Raw genomic sequence first — 21,285 nt, forward strand, 5'->3', positions numbered from 1 at the left:
CTACATTACGCTGAAAGACTGGAGCGACTGGGCTTGTATACCCTTGAGTTTAGAAGACTGAGGGGGGATCTGATTGAGACATAGAATCAAGGGTTATGGAGATAAGGCAGGAACAGGATACTGATTAAGGATGATCAGCCATGATCAGATTGAATGGTGGTGCAGGCTCGAAGGGCAGAATGGCCTACTCCTGCACCTACTGTCTATTGTCTATAATCCCTATTGTCCCGAAGATGTTAACCATTCAACTTTTGTTTTTGTTTCCACACAGCCACAGTCCCTTTAATCCATAAACTGGAATTTTGCTAACATGTTTATTGTGTGATCCTTTATGAATTAGCTTCTTAAAGTCCATAAATGCAACATCAATTGCAATGCCCTTATGAGCCCCTTTCAACACTTTTTATATAATGTGCCACTAACAAATCCTTGCTGGCTTCCAATTATTAGCCCATACTTTACCAAGTGCTAATTAATTTTTTAAGACATTCACAGGATACAGTAGTCACTGGTAAGGCCATCATTAATTGCCCACCCCCATTGGTACCCTTGAGAAGGTGGCAGCACCTTCTTCAACTACTGCAATTCAATTGCTACAGTACCCACAGTACCATTAGTGGGGGTGGGAGGGGGCGATAGAGTTCCAGGATTTTGACCCAGCAACACTAAAAGAATAATTATTTAGTCAGGATGGTGAATGGCTTGGAGGGGGACTTGCAGGTAGTGGTGTTCTTAGGTATTTGCTGCCCTTGACCTTCTAGATAGTCGTGATCGTGGGTTTGGAAAGTGTTGTCTAAGAAACCTAAGTGAATTTTTGTACCAAGTTAATATCTCTGAAAAAGATGGCCTCACTATTAACTTTAGTCTGGCAGGTGGGCGCTGGCTTCCCTCCATCTTTTGAAGAGATGTATAACACTTGTAACTCACCCAACCTCTGGCACCACACTCACATCCAAGGAGGACAGAAAGATTGTGGGCAGCTCTTCCGCTATTTTCATGCTTAGTTCCCTCAGCAACCTTGGATGCCTCCTATCCAGACGGTCACTTTTTTTAATTTGTCCTACTTTCTGGCTAGTGGTTCAACACTCAAATGGAAGCTTCTCGACTGGCACTATTTTATTGAACCTTTAATGAATAGTTCCATTTTAAACAGTACTGCTAACCATACTGTTTTGCCCTGGATAACAATGCAAAATGCTAGTTTCTTACATGAAAATGCTGAAAAAATAGAATATTTAATCAGGATACCCAAGTCCTCCAATTTCATTCACCGCCTTTCAACAGAGAGCTAATAACCAGAGAGGATCACGGTTCTTCACCTATTGAAAGACCATGAAGTGTAACTTAAAAAGAAGGAATCTTATTTTCAGGAGGTAGTGTTTTGTATTCCTGTGTCAGAAATGCCCTTCAATTCCAGGTTTCCATCAATTTCTTCCTTTTGTTCACACAAAGAAAGTTTTTGAAAATGTTATTTTTCAGCACTTGACCCATTACAGCTAAAACACAACACTGAGAAGAGAAGCTGTAAAGAGGCCAGAAGCCTTCCCGTGGGGATCAAATGATTTATTGGATGAAGGCTCAAGTATACAGTTCTTGGAAGCTATGTGTTGGTTGTACTGACAAAAGGCTGAAGCAGATTTATCATTCACCCTCCTAAACACAACTGGAGTCTGAATCACAGAACATAGGAGGAGGCCAATTCAATATGTCTGTGCCAAATCTTTGAAAGAGTTGGTCAAGTTATTCTGTTCCTCTCTCTTGATCCATTGCCCTACACATTTCCCCTTTTCAAGTATATATTTAGCTACTCAGCAATATTTGAATCTACTTTCACCTTACTTTCAAACTCCTCAAGCTGTTTGCCCAATTAATTTAAATCAGAGTCCACTGGTTGTCAATTCTTCTGCCAGTAGAGATAATATTTTCCTACCTAATCTGTCAAAATTTTAAAGTCTATGAAATCGCCCGTTCACCTTCCCTGCTGTAACTCATTTATTTAATGCAAACTGCTCAGCTTTAACACAAGGAACATAGAACATTCTGCAAACCAGTAAACAATTGGCCTGAAAAACATTATAACAAAAACAAAATTCCACTCAAGGCTTCTGGATACTGTTTTCCATAAAATACAGGGACCAAAATTGAGCATATTTTCCAGGGCTCCTGTGTTTTTCATACTCATCAAAACAGATAACTTCAGAACCAGCTCTCTTACACAGAATTTATAATACCTCCTTTGCCAACAGGATAAAAACTATAATTTTCTGGTACCTGCCCCTGCTGAATCTTACCAGAAATCAGTCAAGTTTTTTTTTGGCAAATTCCATGTTTTCTCACACTATCTTCCCAAACTTGCCTCATGCCTCTACGGTGCTCCACTCATTGTATTCTCTTACTTGTCGTAGGCAGACAAAATTGCCACTATTGGATCTTCCCTAGATTCCTGGCACTGACGCCATCTTTAAAGCTCAGCTATACACCTAGTCAAGTGCTGACAGCCCAATGCTGCCCTACATGGTTTCTATCAATCACCCCAGCATGCCAACAAGAACCTGGAGGCACGTGTGGTCACTACCCATAGCGTGTGCCCTGAAATTTCAGTGACTATTGTCCAAGATGGAGGACTGAGGTAGCAAGCAGCGAGCTGAGTGGTTAGATTGCTATTCTGAATTTCATGTCAGAATCTGTTGTCAACTAGTTTCTATCTGGCGAGTGGGAGATTGAAAAACTGCAGGTCGATGAGGTGAAGTGATGTAATAACCAGGAAGTTATTATGTGTCAATGCATGCAAACAGACCATTCACTGCTCACTAGTGAGAATCTCGTCTTGCTGTTCAACAATTAGGTGGAAAATGGGACATTTTGCTCTCAACATTGGGAAACTCATTACTAATCTCTCATTATTCTCTCAATTTTTACCCACCATTCCCCACTTCATTCAGGGACTGGAAGATTCTATCTACTGATGGAATCTCCACAGATGCTGACAGACCTGAGTTTCTCTAGCACTTTCCGTTCTGTTTTTATTTCTGATCTCCAGTATCCACAGTATTCTGATTATATTTCAGAATGCGATCATCTAGCCTTACTAGATTTACCAATGTGTATATTAATCTCATGATATCAGCATTTCTTTCATTCTATTCCTCTATCTGAGCCTAACCTTAACTACACATTTTTGCTACCTAGCTCAACTACTTGCAGTGGGGGTGACTTACACATTTCAAGTTTAATGGATTTATTAGTGGCAATCTTATATTTATAATCATTAATTTTGCAATCTCCCCATTGGCGCTAACATATTGATGTCTGACCTATCAAATGTGTTCATAATTTTAAAAATCTCCCATCAGCACTTATTTTTCATAAAGAAAAGAATCTAACCTATTCCACCTGTATTGATACTTATGATCACAACGTAAATGATTTTGTATTTTCTCGAGTTTCTCCACATTTTCTCTGTAATATGTAGTCAAGGAATACCATACCAATCTGTCACAACATCTTATTTACATTCTGAGGACTTACCCTTGTAGATGTGGCATTAGCTGGCCAATAGTGATCTCTTGTGCCACCTTCTGGTAGAGATCATAGCTGTTCAATACCATTGATTCCAAGATTGCTAGCGACCGTTGTAATACAGATACATCCGTGGCAGATTTGTTCACATAACTCGCTATCTGTATGTTTTAAAAAAATGTTTTACTTTTAGCCTTAAATTTTTTGTAAAGACATTGCTGCCCCACACAGGGAAATAACCTTATATCCCTTACCGTTTCTCAGATGTGATGTACTGAACACAAAAGATTCTATGAAGTTGGTACCATCAGGGCAGATACTGCACCAATTTTCTTTTATTTAGTTGAGAGTTGGGGGGAGGGGATGGGGAGGCGAAGGGAGACTCCGTCTATTTTACACTTAGAGATTTACAGATTTTTGTTTTAAATTTGCCCATTCAGGCCAAACAGTAATTTGGGATTTTCAATTTATAAAAAAAAAGTACCGGCTACAGCAGAAAAAAGAACAGATGTTTTCAACTGCTGCTTCAACATGTTTATTTTTTCTTCATTTTGTTTTCTTTGGTGGGAGCAAGTGGAAAGGTGGAAATTGATTGTTCATAATGGGCATTCAGAAACAAATCAGGAATATGAAATAGAACACACAATTATATTTGGAGAAACATATGTAAGCTACTGCCATCATTGGATACCTATTCCGACAAGACAGTAACAAGGTTTCCTCAGAACAACTCCCTCCATCTGTTTCTATTCTGTAAAAATGCCAACTTTACAGCCCTTATTCTCAAAAGAATCCAAAAAGCTAAATCCATCTTAGCCTTGAACTTTGATGCTGGTGGTGGCTCAGTTGGCAGCACGTTCACATCTGCATCACAAGGTACCAACTGAAGTCCTGAAAATAAGGAATAAGTTCATGGAAGAAAATATTTTCTGAACCACGAAGCATGACTTTAGTGAGTGCATAGAAAATTGAAGATTGCCTGGTGTTAATATGTTACCTGTTTTTTGGAATTACAGAAACCGTGTACCAAATTTATTCCGTCTCCAGCATAAATTCAAGGCTGTCAATCCAGTGCAGTTCTGAGAAAGTGCTGCACTGTCAGGGATACCATTTTTCAGATGGGGCATTAAACTGAGCCCTCTCAGATCCCATGGCACTATTTCAATGTTGTTCTGGGTACCTTGGCTATTATTGATCCCTCAATCAACATTGCCAGAAAGGTACTTTATCAAATTGCTACTCATGTCAGCTCACTGTCTACATATTATTAAAGTAAAATGGACAGACACACTTCTTTGTAATCCACGTGTCTTCACTAAACCACGACCATTCCATATGCCTTTTTTTTGTGCTTGTTCACTTGCTTTTGGTGTTTTTACAGAATAGAAACAGATGGAAGGAGTTAAGATAAAGATCTGACATGATCTAACTGAATGTTAGAACAGGCTTGAATGGCTGGATGACCTACTCCTATTCCCTTGCTCCTAAATACTGTACAGCTGCGCCTTTCCTGTCTCTCACTTCGTTATTTCAAACCATAACAGCCATCACAGTACCTTTTTGATGAAAGCCACAGAGAATGTATCCCAGGAGACAATTCCATGGTCCATGAGCTCAACGAACGCAGTCAATGTGAATGACAGCATATCCCCAAAGCTGAAAGAATAAATGATGTACAAGTCAGTTCAAGGTGCCTGAACTCAGACCACAGGGGAATTTCTCTCAAGTTGTTTCTGCACTGCAAGAAATTAGGCACAGGTATACAACAGAAGAAAGCCCTACTGGTACCATAACAAGCCCTACATGGTACCGTAGTTGTCAGAAAGCAAAGAGCATATGGGTAGCTGCAATAAAAAATGAACAAATTAAATTATGCCAATAACTCAATACACAGCAGTGCAATAATCTGAAAGGAAGAAGTATTAGTAGAAATTGTGCAGTGTAGCCAAGAGACCATCATGCAATTCCCATGTGCTGGGTTATGGAACTCCCAGATTAGATAAGCAACCAACTTCATCCACATTTACAGCTTTGTCAGGGACTGTGTTATACATCAAGAATTACCATTTCTTTTCTAGAAAACTGTTGGAGTAGGGACACTAGATTAAAAAATAAGGAATAAGTTCATGGAAGAAAATATTTTCTGAACCACGAAGCATGACTTTAGTGAGTGCATAGAAAATTGAAGATTGCCTGGTGTTAATATGTTACCTGTTTTTTGGAATTACAGAAACCATGTACCAAATTTATTCCGTCTCCAGTTCTGTAATTAATTATGCATCATCATCCTGTTTTACATAAGGTAACTATAATGTGGACCGGCATCTACCAGCTGAGTTCACATGATAACTTAAATGCCACTGGCACAGATTCTACACTCAAATGGACTAATGTAGGATCTTCTAGTCATTCACCAGTAAAATGTGTTTGATCCTCTCCTCATGGCTAAGAGAATTAACTCCACAGCATCTGGATCAGCATATTATTGACTCCAGTTTCAGGACAGCAAAAACATGTTCTGTACTATTTGCATCAATAGCATCCAATCAAGGTGAAACATTTTGGCTGCACTTTTATTTTGTAATGCAGTTCCATTAGTCACAAGTATTCTGTAAAAACTAACAAAGAGCAATCAGATTAATGACTGATCAATCTACTTTTAAGAAATAAAAGCATAGAATGGGCAAATGGAAAGATGCTGGGAGAACTTCCTCGCAATTTCAGATAATGCCATGGTATCACCTGAAACTGGCAGACCTGTCCTGGTTTAATATCATACTGGCACTGTACCAGCTTAAACACTTGAAGTAAAGTGCTTGAATCAATTTTGGAGAAACAATTTCTAAACAGCAGAGTCATACAATCCTCACCAATCATAACTTTCAAAACAAAAGGATCCATTCACGAAGCAGTGTTTTAAATGCATACGAATTGCACCGTTCATGTATCATTTATTTTCCATTTCAACTTGGAGACCATCATTTGATCATCTCGCGTTCACTATTACACTTTTATGCACACAATGACATTCTACTCACCTTTCATAATGACAATCATATACCGACTAAACCCCACATTTACTGCTTTCCAGATTCTCTTCACTTCACATTACAAAAACAAAACAAACTCTCAGTCTCTGCCTCCTTCAACGTCTTTCGAAAGTCTTTCTTTAAGACCCTATTCCAGTGGCCCTGTAGTGTCTCACTTAAGTGGTCATTGTCTGCACAAGCACCCTAATCGTTGGTGCCAAATGAAAGGCAAGTATCCTGCATGCAAGCAAACCCAGGCAGTGCCCTAAGCAGATCATTCCCTTTAGCATTGCAGGGAAACTTGAACAACAATCAAGAAGAGGCACCTGAGAAGGGATTGTTTTCAGCAAAATAAGGAAGAAGCAATGAGCCTAATTGAATAATCTGTTCAAAAAGGTGGGGGTGGTGAGGGGTTGGTGGAGAGCAGGAAATATCGTTTTGGTGGTGGGTTCAGATTGCAAGTGGAGATGAGTGGATGGAATGTGAGGACCAGAGGGTTCTACCATGTTGTGATTGGAGGGGCTTCGTTTGAGGGCAGAGGAAATGGAGGAGATGCAGTGAGCGCACTTTGATCATGGGGGAGGAGAAATTGCAGTCTTTGAAGTCAGAGGACATCCAGGATATCCTGAAGTGGAATTACTCATCCTGGGAGCATAAACGGTGGAGGCAGAGGAATTGGGATTACATTTTTGCCGGGGGTGGAAGATGATGTAATTAAGGTAGTTGTGGAAGTCAGTGGTTCTGTATTAGATGTCAATGCAGAGTTGGCTGCTAGAGATGGAATCAGAGAGGTCCAGGAAGGAGAGGGAGGTATCAAAGATGATCCAGGTGAATTTGAGGTCAGGGTGGAAGGTGTGGGTGAAGCGGATGAACTGTTTGAGCTCCTTGTGGGAGCACAAGACAGTGCCAATACAATCATCAATGTAGCGGAGGAAAAGGTGTGGAATGGTGTCTACGTAGGTGCAGAAAAGGGATTGTTCCACATACGCTACAAAGAGGCAGGTACGGTTCGGACCTATATGGCTACCCATGGCCATGCCACTGGTTTGTAGGAAGTGGATTGAAAAGGAAAAGTTGCTAAGGGTGAGGATGAGTGTGTCTGTGGAGGGGTCTGGTTTGGTCTGTGGGAGTGAAAGAAATGGAGGTGTAGAGAGACCGGATGTCCACGGTGAAGATAAGGTGTTGGGGACTGAAAGTTGTGGAGAAGGTGGATAGCATATGTGATGTCCCGAACGTAGGTGGGGAGTTCCTGAACAAAAGGGGACAGGTCGGAGTCAAGATAAGAGGAGACGAGTTCAGTAGGACAGGAGCAGGCAGAGAAGATCAGTTGACTGGGGCTGTGAGGCTTATGAATTTTAGGGAGAAGACAGAAACGGGCAATGGGGGGTTGGGGAACTATGAGGTTGGAGGCTATGGATGTGAGGAGGAGGTTGAGCAAGTTGGCGTGTGGCTTTGGTGAGATAGAGATTGGTGCGCCAATCTACCACTGTGTCTCCCTTGTTAACTGGTTTGATGGTGAGGTTGGGGTTGGAATAGAGGGAGCGGAGGGCCACACATTCAGATGGGCAGAGGTTGGAGCAGGTGAGAGCGTTGATGTCGCAACGGGAATTGGAGATGAAGAGGTCAAGGGAGGGTAGGAGGCCAGGACGGGGCCTCCAGGAGGATGGAGTTTGTTCGAGGCAGGAGGAGGTGCATCGGAGAGTGGGTGGAATTCATGTTTGAACAAGTAGGCATGGAAGCGGAGGAAAAAGTGTTTGACATATAGACATGTGCAAAATTTGGGCAAAGTGGAATGAAGGTGAATCCTTTGCTGAGGACTGACTGTTCTTCCTCATTGAGGAAGAGGTTGGGGGTTGGTAAATATCTGGCTGGGCTTGGAGTAGGGCCGACTGTTGAGCTGGAGTTGGGAGTGGGGGTGGAGATTGTCTCTGGGGTGGGTATGTGTGTGGGAATGATCATGAGATTAGCGGTGACATCCACGGTTATGTGATCAGCAGCATCAGTGGAAGTGTCGATGTCAGCATGAAAAGGCACTATTTTAGGATGAGTGCACAAGACAACTTCACTAACATGGCAGCAGCGTATTCAACCTTCCAGCCATATTAGAAAACAACTCCGGATTGATGACAACCGACAGATGGTGTACAAAGACGTGCTAATTCAAGAACCTGCTATATAATGTCATCAAGAAGCTGACTGAACGTCCATGGAGGGTCTCAATTTGAAAAGGACTGAATTTGTTAATGAAAGGTTCCTTTCAAAATCAAATAGTCAAGATCATCAGTCCAGCAGTCCACACTTTTCTACTCAACATTTTACATTTATCTAGACCAAAGAGTGAGATCTTGAAACACGAACAATTGATGCTCTTGCCCTCAAATAAATTACCTGAACTCATCCCATCCTAATGCAGACACATTGATTTTAATTTGATAACATGCCATTATCATGCAAATTATAATATAATTACATCCATGGAAATCACATGGACAGACAGTCCACTATTCTCAATGAGAATCAGAGATCAAGCCAAAGGCTGCACATATTTACCACCCACTAGCAACATTGCCAACCAGAGACCTAACGAACTTTAACTGCCCAGTGTTCTACATCAGTCTTTCCATCAAGTGGGGCTTCCAAAAATTAGCAGTGAACAAGTAGGAGACGAGGTGCTACCCTCAGCTATTAGTTCTTCCATAATGTCAAATGGCCAGGTAGCTTTCTTTCTACTGGACCGTTGCTACGTCACCAGTAAGAGAAAAAAGGCTGCTCCCAGGAGACCCTAAAGAACTTTTCCTTACTCACAACACCAACCCATACATGTAGGAATCAAGATGTCAAGAGCAGGTCAGAGGCTAGGAATCCTGCAGTGAATAAGTCACCTCCTGATTCCACAAAACCTGCCCACTATCTCCAGGGCACAGGTCAGGAGTATGATGGAATACGAGAGTTATTCTCATCACTCAACCACTTGGGGGTTGGACTGTCGGATGCCAGGGTCTTAAAGCTCTGGAAATTACCCTCTCACCCTCACCACTTCTCTACCTTACTTTCTTCCTTTAAGACACTCTTTAAATCCTATCTCTTTGACCAAGTTTTTGTTTGGTGAACTTATAAATCTAAATGGATCAGTGCAATAATTTGTCTTATAATGATCCTGTGAAGTATCTTAGGATTGTAGTTGTCAGGCTTTGTGGCCCATCTTACAAAAACTGTTGAGAATGCAATCCAAAGAGTGCCACTAGCCTGAATGGCCAAGCAGCCATTTTGCTCAAACTCACAGACCACCAGAAACATTCTGCATTGCTCCAGGGAAGACCGAGTGGCAGCTCAATCCCAGGAGTGAGAGAAATATCTGGAAGAGTTTGATATCACTCCTGACCCAGACACTGCATCAACCCTCTAGGGCTCCCGAGAGAGAGACAAGATTTAAAAGGGACCTGAGGGGCAACATTTTCACACAGAGGGTGTTGTGCATCTCGAACGAGCTGCCAGAGGAAGTGATACAACTGGGTACAATGACACTTAAAAGACATTTGAGCAGGTACATGGACAGGAAAGGTTTAGAGGGATATGGGCCAAACACAGACAAATGGGACTAGTTTAGTTTAGGAAATCTGGTTGGCATGAACAACTTGGGCCAAAAGGTCTGGTTCTGTGCTATATAACTGTATGGCTCTACAAAGGCAAAATCGCCTTCAATGATGGGGATAGAATCACTTAAACCTGGATTTCACATGCTCCATCAGGAAATTCTAAAACTTGTTTCACCAACTTTACAAGGATGTTGCCAGGGTTGAAGGGTTTCAGCTATACAGAGAGGCTGAATAAGCTGGCGCTATTTTCCCTGGAGCATCAGAGGCTGAGGAGTGACCTTATAGAAGTTTTATAAAATCATGAGGGGCATGATAAGGTGAATAGCCAAGGTCTGTTTCCTGGGGTGGGGGAGTGCAAAACTAGAGGGCACAGGTTTAAGGCAAGGGGAGAAAGATTTCAAAGGGACCTAAGGGGCCAAGTTTTCACAGAGAGGGTGGGTGCGTGTATGGAACAAGCTGCAGAGGAAGTGGTGGAGGCTGGTCAAACAGCAACACTTAAAAGGCATTTGGATGGGTACATGAATAGGAAGGGTTTAGAGGAATATGGGCCAAATGCTGGCAAATGAGACTAGCTTAGTTCAGGATATCTGGTTGGAATGGACAAGTTGAACTGAAGCATCTGTTTCAGTGCTGTAGGTCTCTATGATTCTACAACTTGACACTACCTCACTGCAATCATGAGGAGCTGCCAAGAAAACCAGTATATTCTCCTAAAAACTAAGTTTCATCCACTCTACAAGACTGTTAAAGAGTTCAAACTTAACAGAATAAATGAGTTTAGAAGCCAACCTCCCCAGCAAGTGGGTGAGAGAAGTAGGAAGGTGATGAGTGAACTAGGAAGGTTCCTGATCAACAGGATCTGTCATAGGAGTCGCTATTTCACTACCCAGTATCTGAGGAGGCCATTAAATGAACAGCCAAATCAGATCTCAGACTAAGAGTAATGTACCCAAGTTTGTTGCTGACACAAAACTAGGTTACAGCTGTGAGAAAGACAAAAAGAGACTGTAAAGAGATATAGATAAAGCTAAGAGGGCAGGCAGCGTTCAACTAACCAGACAGAGAAAAGGAGAATTTGTTTTAAAGCACGTAATCTCTTAATACTGACGTTCACAGAGACCTGGTCGTACTCATGAAAGGAAAACGGAATGAACATAAAGGTACAGCAAGCAATTCGGAAGGCATTTGAGGGGATCCCTCGGAGGGAATCCTGAGGGACAGGATGTGTCCATGTATTTGGAAAGGAAAGGACTGATTAGAGATGGTCAACATGGCTTTGTGCATGGGAAACCATGTCTCACAAACTTGACTGAATTTTTTGAAGAAGTAACAAAGAGGATTGATGAGGGCAGAGCGGTAGATATGGTCTATATGGACTTCAGCAAGGCATTCGACAAGGTGCCCCTTGGAACACTTGTTAGCAAGGTTAGATCTCATGGAAGCTGAAACTTTATTGCTGGAACAGCACAGCAGGTCAGGCAGCATCTAGGGAACAGAAGATTCGACGTTTCGGGCACATGCCCTTGGAATACAGGGAGAACTAGCCATTTGGATACAGAACTGGCTCAAAGGTCGAAGACAGAGAGTGGTGGTGGAGGGCTGTTTTTCAGACTGGAGGCCTGTGACCAGTGGAGTACCACAAGGATCAGTGCTGGGTCCACTACTTTTCGTCATTTATATAAATGATTTCGATGTGAGCATGAGATATAGTTAGTAAGTTTGTAGATGACGCCAAAGTTGGAAGGGTGATAGCGAAGCGAAGTTGGAAGCGAAGAAGGTTACCTTAGATTATAACGGGATCTTGATCAGATGGGGCAATGGGCTGAAAAGTGGCAGATGGAGTTTAATTCAGATAAATGCGAGGTGCTGCATTTTGGGAAAGCAAATCTTAGCAGGACTTATACACTTAATGGTAAGATCCTCAGGAGTGTTGCAGAACAAAGAGATCTTGGAATGCAGGTTCATAGCTCCTTGAAAGTGGAGTCGCAGGTAGATAGGAAAGTGAAGGCGACTTTTGGTATGCTTTCTTTTATAGGTCAGAGTACTGAGTACAGGAGTTGGGAGGTCATGCTGTGGCTGTACAAGACATTGATTAGGCCACTTTTGGAATATTGTGTGCAATTCTGGTCTCCATCCTATCGGAAAGATGTTGTGAAACTTGAAAGGGTTCAGAAAAGATTTACAAGGATGTTGCCAGGGTTGGAGGATTTGAGCTATAGGAAGAGGTTGAATAGGCTAGGGCTGTTTTCCCTGGAGCATCATAGGCTGAGGGGTGACCTTATAAAGGTTTTATAAAATCATGAGGGACATGGATAGGATAAATAGGCAAAGTCTTTTCCCTGGGGTCAGGGAGTCCAGAACTAGAGGGCATAGGTTTAGGGTGAGAGGGGAAAGATATAAAAGAGACCTAAGGGGCAACTTTTTCACACAGAGAGTGGTACGTGTATGGAGTGAGCTGCCAGAGGAAGTAGTGGAGGCTGGTACAATTGCAACATTTAAGAGGCATTTGGATGGGTATATGAATAGGAAGGGTTTGGAGGGATATGGGCCAGGTGGTGGCAGGTGGGACTAGATTGGGTTGGGATATCTGGTTGGCATGGACGAGTTGGACCAAAGGGTCTGTTTCCGTGATGTACACCTCTATGACTCTATGAATTTGGTTTTTATTGCCAGGGGATGGAGTACAGAAAAAAAAAGTCTTGTTACAATTGAACACAGATTTGGTGCGACAACACCTGGCATATTGTGTGCATATTTGAGAAGAGATGCACTTATATTGGTAAAATTCAATAGATTGGTCCCAGGTTGAGAGGGTTGGCCTATGGTGAGATGCTGAGTAAATTGGGTCTATATTCTCTGGGTTTCAGAACAAACAGAGATGATAGAATTCAAATGCCAATTACACTAAATAGACTTTACAAGGCAGGCATGAGAGATTGCTTCTTCTCACTGGGAAATTTTGAGTATGTGGGCAGTCTCAGGATAAGAGGTTAATAATTTAGGATTGGAATGATAAAAAAAACTTTTCATTCAGAGCTGTGATTATTTGGACTTGACTAGCCCAATGGGTTATTCATGCTTCCCCTTAAGAGTATATTTAAGTTTGAAATTGACTGGTCTTAAACCAAATAAAATGATCAGGGGCATGGGCTAGAAAATGGAGTTGAAGCAGATCAGCCAAACTTGTGTTGAATAGGGCAGGCCTAAGGATTCATATGATCTGCTCCTACTCCCATATCATATATTTGAAAGGGTGTTTAGTGAATCAAAGGACTTTTTATGATCAGTATCTGGAATAGATGCAAGCGTCATTTCAGAGATGCTGTAAGATGGGAAAAAGAAACCTGGACAATCATTCTGGGCATTTTGACAGTTTTCTACTTTTTCAGTCACTGTATCATTACATTCAGCAACAATGTGTCTTACAACAAAATGACTGCAGGGCATTTAACAAAATAATTTATTATCTGCCAAATTCCACATACCTTTATTTCAAATGCTCCAAGTGGGCTCTTCATCAACATAAAAGCCAGTCCATAAATCTATCTGATTCACTCCATTTGGTATCGAGAATGGTTGGGCACATGGGAAATAGCAAACGTTATGCCCCCGACAACTCTGAGGGGAAGGTGCTGAAAACTGATGCTTCAGAACTAGTTACTCCTTTAGACAAGATCCTTCACAACACCCATAAGACTGGAATCTACCAAACAAATTGCAAAATTATCCAAGAAAAAAAACTGTTCACAAAGTGCGGGACAATCTCCATGAGCCTCCCCTCAATCACAAGCCCAGTGACAGAATTAGTCATTGACAATGTTTTAGACAAAAGTTGCTCATCAATCACATGTCACTGATGCTCATTTTAGATTCCTGCAGGAATATTCACCTCCAACCTCATTTCAGCTATACATAGACAAAATAATCTGAACTCTGAACATCAAGACAGCATTCAACAGCAGTGTGACATCAGAGAGCCCAGGAAAACTGAGGTCAATGGAAATCAGGGGAACATTCTCCACTGACTTGAATCCTACAAAGATAGAAGGTAAAGATAGGAACATTACTATAGATGCTCAAGTCAGTATCTGAGACCCAACCATCTTCAACTGCTCGAGTATCCTTTCCTCCAGCATAAGTAGAAAACTGGGGCTGCTTGCTAATGACTGGAGAGTCAGTCCCAATTGCAACTAATGTGAAAATCTTATAGCTCAAAGACTGGAGAACATTGGCTTTGGGCCAATAAATGTCAACTAACATTCATACCACGGAGATGGCAGTCAATAAGAGAGTGGCGAACCATTCCCTGTGACATTCATTCGCATTGTTTGACTCTGTACCCCTGCCCTGCCAAACCTCACACCCCAATCAACATCTTGGGATCAACTCTAACCAGAAGTCTAATTGAACCAGTCATACTAATAATGTGGCAACCAAAGCAGGGAAGAAGTTGGATATTTTGGAAGCAGTGAGTCACCTCTTGACTTTGCAAAACCTGTCCACCATCTAACAAGTCACAAGTCAGGATGGTAATGAAATGTATACTATAATTATCTGAATAGCATAACTCTAACAACACTCAAGGAATTCAACACCTTCCAGGATAAAGCAGTACTTTTCATCAGCACCCCAATAACCACTGCATATTATGATTGCATTGCACCATCCACAAGATACACTCTAGCAATTTCTCTAGAATCATCGTCTACCCTATCCATGTAACCCTGCATTTTCACCATGGCTAATCCACTTAGCCTTCATATCCCTAGTTACACTGGCCATGCTAAATTGCCCAATCTATCCAAGCTGCACATCTTTGAACTGTGGGAGGAAAGTGGAGCACCTGGAGGAAACCCTCACAGACGGTAAACCTATGCTGGAATCGAACCTGCGTCCCTGGCGCTGTGAGGCAGCAATGCTAGCCACTGTGTCACCCACAACTGACATTGGTGATACCATCAACTGCAACTTCCCCTCCAAGACATAAAGTATTCAGATTTGGAAATATCACTATTTTTCACCACTAGTCGTCCTCTGGGTAATGTAACTTTCAGTATGCAATATAAGTATTTCTGATGAGAGCAACCCTTTGATCTTATGAATAAGAGTAACGTGGATATAAAACATTCAGCAAAATTATGATTCAGAAAGGAGAAGAATTAGAGAAAATATTTTATTTCTAGGAACTTAATACAACCAATATGACTAAAGTACTTTAGATTTAAGTTTAGATTTTAGTTTTAAGATTCTCAGCTAGGACATTTGCATTCTAACTATATGAATACATTTTTAAAAAATAAAATTATTAACTGCAAAGCCAGAGGGAGCATTTCAACTTCATCAGACAAAGACAGCCTCCATTCACCCCTCTTCACAATTAGGTGCCTTTCTGGAAATGCTTACCAGGCTAATGAAGGCTACCAGTCCATGCTCAGCGAAATGACTTTAGCTCTATTACCTTCTAAAGAGACAGTATTTTAATGCTGGGCTTCAGAAAGTTTGTTGAATTTAAGTACTGGTTTCAAATTACTGGTAACCCATATTTTAAAAGACAGTTTGCTTCTACATACAGGTCTGAACTTGGCCCCATCAATTCATGGAATCATTCAAAAGTGGGTAAAAAAAACAGCTATATCAATTTAATAGCCCATTGTTACAGAGTATTTCGGTCAATGCACCTGTAAATTCAGGATGACAGTCTTTTGGGTTGTTGGTAATCCTGGCAGCCACTCACAAGCAGTCATTTGACAGACATGCTCAAAGGCATCTTGCAAGTACATTTGATCATTTGTGTGTGTGAAGTGACAACATTCTGCATTGGTCTGGAATTCATTCAAAACAGGATTAAGGTTTCTAAAGTAGGACACAGCCACACAATAGTCTCCTCCCAAAAACTGCATCCAAGAAATACTGTCACTTAAATGAAAGGTTGTTATAACTTGCAGCAACCCCAAAACCAACAATGATGCTTTCTCTTCAGGTTTTCACAGTGGACTTACAAAGCAATAACCTTCACAAATTTAAGATAAGTTCCTTTACAATGCCACAGTGAAAAAATAAATACACTCATTGGCTCAGTAAGAGCTGAGGTTCATCACATTAATAACCATTAGGATCTCATTACATAGACTAGCACTAGACAAGCTTGTATCTTCATTCATCTATTTCAGAAAGGTTCATGAAATTTAATCAAAGTAGCAATAAAACCGACCTGCAGATAGAGAAGTAAAAACCTCCAGGTTTGAATCTTTTACCCATAATCACACTAATATTTTAATCCATAAAATATGATTTTATAGCTTGGTAATCAGGATGCTATACTTTAGATAAAATATTTAATGTGTAGCTCAACAATTTTACAAAGCAAGTGGCATTTATTGGTCAGTAAGTGCCTTCATTATTTTAGTTAGTTGCTTTTGGGTCATTTGCAATCTTTGCGATTCTGGAAACTTGTATTAGGGATGCAGACTGGCAAGGAAAATAAGACAGTGCAACAAAAAAGGCGCTTTTTAGTGAAGAGAGGAAGAATCATCGAACTGCTCATTATCACATGCAAAACAAAGCATTGCATAGAGCAAGAGGCAACACAGATCAGAGCAGGAAGCATTATTTGAAGGTGTGAGGGCTTGATTTCCAACCATGCAGTGAGAGATTGCAAAAAAATGACACTCCATTTGGATTCTTACCATGGCTTCATAATCTTCTGCAGTTTCTGATAACGTCTGTAAAAATTTAAAAACTTGCACATATTACACAGTTCTCCAAAATGAAGCAACTTACATAGATTGGCACTAGGTAGGCTTGTGCCTTCAATTTCCCCCAGATTACTAGTTCAGAAAGGATCAAGAGTTGGAGTTATAGTTTAAATGCAAGACAAAAAAAAGAAGTTCAAGGCAAAATTATTTGTTTCTAACAGGAGTAATATTCCCACTCAAACCAATATATGATCTTAGAACAGAGGCTGTAGTTTGGGTGTATAAAAGTTCTCCAAAGTATTTGAGCTGGTAATATTGTTGCATACTGGAACATGAGTAAACATTGTCATACCCCAAATCTACTCCCTCATTAATAGAAACATTGGGGTTGGGCAAAAATGGGGAGGAGGAGAAAAATAAAATTCCAGATCAGAAACCACAGAGCTCAAAATTCCATTGTTCTCATCTACACAGGAATAAACAAGAACTTTGTAAACTTGAATTGTATTGTTAAAAAGGAGATGATGCATGGTCCATGATGCCTTTGATAGTTCTTTGAAGAAGCTATCTTCAAAACAAAACTCCCTTTTCTTTCCCTGCAGTCTTGCATTTCTTCCCAGCAAGTACTTATCTAATTTTCTTTTGAAATACAGGCTTTAAGTGAATGCACTCCAGATCGTAGCTCACAGCATGTTCAGAAAAAAACTCCTTGTTGTTTCTTCTATCAACTATCTTAAATTCTCTGATAACCAATAGTCCAGCCAATAGAAACAATTTCTCTTTGGTTACTCTATCAAAACTTGACCAACGTTTTGTCCTGCCGTCATTCTTACTGCATCCCTCAATCAGGATTGTTGCTATAAGGCAGGTTAACTCAGACAACATTTGACTAAATGCGCTCACATTTTCTTTGAAGGAACACAAGGCAAATCTTTGGGAAACCCATGCAGATGGCACAGACTTGGCAGCTGGTAGCAAGAAAGGCAGAACTGCAGCAGATCTGGTGGACTGAATTTGAAATTGCAGCTGACAGAGTCTGTGTGTGATTAACTGTCGGTGAGCAAGGATGTTGGAAGATTTCACCTGTCATGTTAATAGTTAAATACATATGCTGGCCTTACAGAGAATTACATTGAATGTACAACACAAATATAGACATTTACATTGTTCAGTCAATGCCAATGTTTGTGAATGGAGCAAGTCTCCTCTAACTAAACATTATCTAATCTTGTCTCCCTCATGTGTTTGTCCAGCTACCTTTTAAAAGCATACACGCAATTCACCTTACCTCTAAGGAATAGCAATTTCCACATTCTCAGATCTCAAAAACATAGAGTCTTATCCAACACATCCAATCAAGTTTTAAAAAAAAGCAAAAAATGCAGATATAAAAATTCATTATTCAAACTAAATATGCCTACACATATGGTTTTTCACAGGATGTGGACGTTGCTGACTACATGAGTATCTATTGTCCCCACCCCACTGCCGCACAAATGTAGACCTCAAGATGAAATTGAAATGGTCCAGTTTAGAGACCAATTGCCATCAACACAATTTAACAATCTTCTAATGGAGAACTGTGAAAATCTCTAGTTATTATAATGTCATTAGTTCATTTGTTTCCAATAATCACAAACTGTGATTTTTTTTAAAAAACAAATGCATCACTGGACCTGCCATTCCCTTCTCTAACTGTATTGTGGAAATTACAGCATGCAGAGCTCTGGCCCAGCTCACTCGTTCTGCTACATTCCTAGTTCCCTGCTTCAATGAATCCCCACGATATCGAACAATAAGTCTCATTCTGTCATTCCAAATTGAGATGGCTGATAAGATAATGCAGACCTTACCATGCCATGAAACAGAAACCAGCAATGTGTCCATTTCTCCTTGTTAGCATTTCTGGTTTTTACTGCAATTGAGAATAAATGTATGCTAAGGTACAAAGGATTTGCTTTACCAATAATAAATTGACAGACTTGGGGGTATCTGGACAAGCACCCAGTGGCCAAAGGTGAGTACAGAATGTAACATTTGATTAAATCCAGGAATTACCATGTCTGCTGATCTGCTGATTGTTTTCTAAAAAGCAGTGAAAATAAAACAAGGGCAGAATTGCATTTTAAAAGGTCAAAAGCAATAAAATGGGGTCAGGCTGGATAATTTTCTTTGAATTTCGATAGTCTGACTTCTTGGTCCAGAGCCTCAGTTGCCTCAGGGGGATCACTGTCCCCTACAAAACTCATGCAACGTTTTTACAGTTGCAAAAATAAACTTTCATTGAGCCCAGTTTACTTAGCACTCAGTCTGCACCCATCATCCATCTCTTAGACAACAAATTCTTCTACTCATGCTACAGTTAAGAAAACCCCAAAAATGAATTTATGTTAGCAGGGAGCATTTAAAAGACAAGAAACAGACTTCAGCTCCCAGTGTCCAAACCTACAATTAAAAGTAACCTTAGCAACCATCCCCAAACATACTACACATTTGCCAGAGTCAGGCAAAAGGGAAGGAAGTTACTGCTACTTCTCTTTCTAAGCAAAGTGCAGTCATACAGAAGTTGTAACAATTCATGTGATCTCATTTTCCTTCATGACTGGATGGTCCTTTTTGTGAACCTGGGGTGGAACAATTACTCCAGACGCGCACAGTGATTTGTTTTTACTCCTTGCAATTTAGTTCACTGCATTCACTGCCCACAACGCAAGGGGCTTCTATTCAGTCTGTAAGCACGGCGCAGAGTTTGCTTTCACTCATCATTTCAATCTTGTACCTTGCTCTCACTCTGACCTTAGTCTGCTAGTGTTCCAAGAAAGCTCAGGCCAGCTTCAGGGGTAGCACCCCATTGTTCAACAGGGCATTTTCCCATCTTTTGAACTCAGCATGCCATGAGATGGTCTACAATTTTAGATTTTAACCTCTGCCTTTTTTTCTCCCGCTGCTTCATTTTGTTCTAATTTCTTTCTGTAGTCTTTTACACAGCTACTATCTTTCACACCTCAACTGGACACATCTTTTGTGTTCTCACTGTATTTATTAGCATGCCTTTGGGTTTTGTACAAGAAAACCTTCGGTCATTAAGAGTGGAATCTTACAGGGGTCTCCATGCATTGGGCTATGGCAAGATTGGTGGCAGAAGTGAATGAGAAGTCTGGCCAGGTCTAACTCAACAAAGTAACATCTCACTCCTCTTTTAGATGAATCTGTTCAGAGATGTTATTACGCACCTCTGGAGCAAGTAGGATTCGAAACCAGGCCTCATGATCCAAAGATCAAGACACTACCACTACTCCACAAAAGTCTGTCCTTCTCTCTTTTATGCTTTTGCAAAGCGGCGAGAGAGGTTTCACACTAGGCAGCAATGAGTTGCTGATTAAGGGAGTGTCTACCTCATTAAATGTTCTATTAATAGCACAATTTGACACAATTTAGTAAGCTTCCTGACTTACTAAATGCATCTTGCAGGTTAGATGTCGAGCAATCTCAACATGTAGGTCAGAGCAGGTACCTGGTGACTTCAGCTCACCACAGGCTGCAAACATGTTGTTCAACATCAAACAGCATCTCAGAGTATGACACACCCACACCAGCCTCATTCACACCTCAGGCAACAGCCAAACCCTCATAGTACCTCTTCAATCCTCCTTGCAGGATGCTCAGGCAGCACAGCCTTGTGCTACAGGGTGCACCAGCAGCTAGCACTGAAAGGCTGCTGCAGAGACACTTTGCATGCAGGGACAGGTACACCCAACTCATACACTGGACCCAGCTGTAATACACAGCTGGTGTCTTGCTCCGTTATCCCACTTAGCTGCATACTCGCAGTATCCATGCTATACCACAAAAATCAGCTCAGTCATACAACCAGGCAGCATGTCTTGCTGCTCAGCAAACCTTATTCAATTCATTCATAAACTTCAACATTAAAACTGAAATGACAACAGTATTTTTAATTCATTTTCACTGTTCAGATCCAATAATAAAATGTTATTTTATAATTGGGCAATATTGGATTAATTAGCAATCTCTCACAATGCTCCTCCATCTAATGCTTTGTGATGCCAAATGAAGCCAATCTGTTTTAACTATCAGCACATTCAGGGACATAGGTTATGATAAAATGTGGGTGCACTGGCTATTAGAGATTGCACGGGCACCAGGTGCAAATGCAATGATTAATGCAGCATTGCTGTTTCTACAGTTAACATTCTGACAGAAAGCCTTTTTTTAAAAATAATAACACCACCAAAAACTGTCACATTGAACACTGACCATGATATGTGCATGCATTTGCTGAAGATTCCTCCAGATCCTGTCAGCACCAGCACTAAGTTTCATGTGAATTATGATAATAATACGTATATTTCACTGTATAATTCACTTTTAAAATGGAAAAATACCTGTGTTGTGTGACAGGAATCAATGGGATTTCTATACCAT

General features: G+C 40.9%; 1 protein-coding gene across 7 annotated transcripts in view; it reads right to left on the bottom strand.

Moving 5' to 3' along the window:
- Positions 1 to 21,285, bottom strand: part of elmo1 (engulfment and cell motility 1 (ced-12 homolog, C. elegans)) — a 277,185-nt gene that overhangs the window by 172,577 nt on the left and 83,323 nt on the right. For 5 of the 7 annotated variants that reach the window (XM_043719203.1, XM_043719200.1, XM_043719201.1 and 2 more), the window contains 3 exons: positions 16,831 to 16,866; positions 5,076 to 5,175; positions 3,529 to 3,680 (listed from right to left, as the gene is read on the bottom strand). In XM_043719203.1, coding sequence (XP_043575138.1) covers positions 3,529 to 3,680; positions 5,076 to 5,175; positions 16,831 to 16,866 — 288 coding nt within the window. The remainder of the gene's footprint in view (positions 1 to 3,528; positions 3,681 to 5,075; positions 5,176 to 16,830; positions 16,867 to 21,285) is intronic. The other 2 variants (XM_043719204.1, XM_043719206.1) reach the window with 1 other exon arrangement.

This window comes from Chiloscyllium plagiosum, chromosome 29 (assembly GCF_004010195.1).
Source record: "Chiloscyllium plagiosum isolate BGI_BamShark_2017 chromosome 29, ASM401019v2, whole genome shotgun sequence".
Lineage (NCBI taxonomy): Eukaryota > Metazoa > Chordata > Chondrichthyes > Orectolobiformes > Hemiscylliidae > Chiloscyllium > Chiloscyllium plagiosum.